General features: G+C 45.5%; 1 protein-coding gene across 1 annotated transcript; it reads left to right on the top strand.

Moving 5' to 3' along the window:
* Positions 1-53: 53 nt before the first annotated feature.
* Positions 54-395, top strand: PHALS_04895 (uncharacterized protein; the record flags this gene model as incomplete). The annotated part of the gene is made up of 1 exon (XM_024718749.1): positions 54-395. One exon carries the CDS (start codon positions 54-56, stop codon positions 393-395), a length of 342 nt encoding a protein of 113 aa, XP_024584117.1.
* Between the last annotated feature and the right edge of the window lie 277 nt (positions 396-672).

Genomic DNA, 672 nt, shown 5'->3' with positions numbered 1-672 from the left:
TTTTCGTTCATTTCGAATTACCGTACCATTGTTGCTACCTATCATCACCTGAGATGAAACGGTTCTTACTGACAAATCCCGAAAACAAGAAACAAGTGGAAGCTCAAGAGAAGCGCCACAAAGCCGAACAGAACGTTAAGGACGTTTCAAGCTTGGTTCGTCGTGAAATGTTTCCAGAACTTCACCCTGAAACTGCCCTGGGTTCGGCGGCAAGCTCGAGCTCTGCCCCGAAGGAGATTGTGATTGAGGCTCGTCAGCGGCAACTTCACGGTACATTGATGAAAGAGCTCTTGAAATCCTTTACAACAACAGGGAAGCAGACCATTGCTCCGTATCGTAAAAGGACGTGGGAGCAGAAATCGAAAGCCATATTTTTCTACTTTACAAGTCTTTAGGAAACATGGACCAAGAACTGAGATGCTCTCTCTTCTCGATCAACTTCAGGACGTTTCAAAATTGGATCAAGCAGCAAAGGTATTTCGGTAAATGGGTCCACTATGTTGAGGCTTTTAAAGTCTCTGATCCCTGCCTGACGTTCCTGCCGCATATCGAAAAGATTAAAAAATGTGGACGCTTCAAGCCAGGTGCAGATCGATTCAAAGTTTCACAATTCTACTCCAGGTCATCAGTACGTCTCGGCCTTGTCTGCAGGTACTCGTCAACAGAATCGGA

This window comes from Plasmopara halstedii (assembly GCF_900000015.1).
Source record: "Plasmopara halstedii genome assembly, contig: Scaffold_2857, whole genome shotgun sequence".
Classification (NCBI taxonomy): domain Eukaryota; phylum Oomycota; class Peronosporomycetes; order Peronosporales; family Peronosporaceae; genus Plasmopara; species Plasmopara halstedii.
Note: the sequence above shows the minus strand (reverse complement) of the source record. Positions and strands in the feature narration are given on the sequence as shown.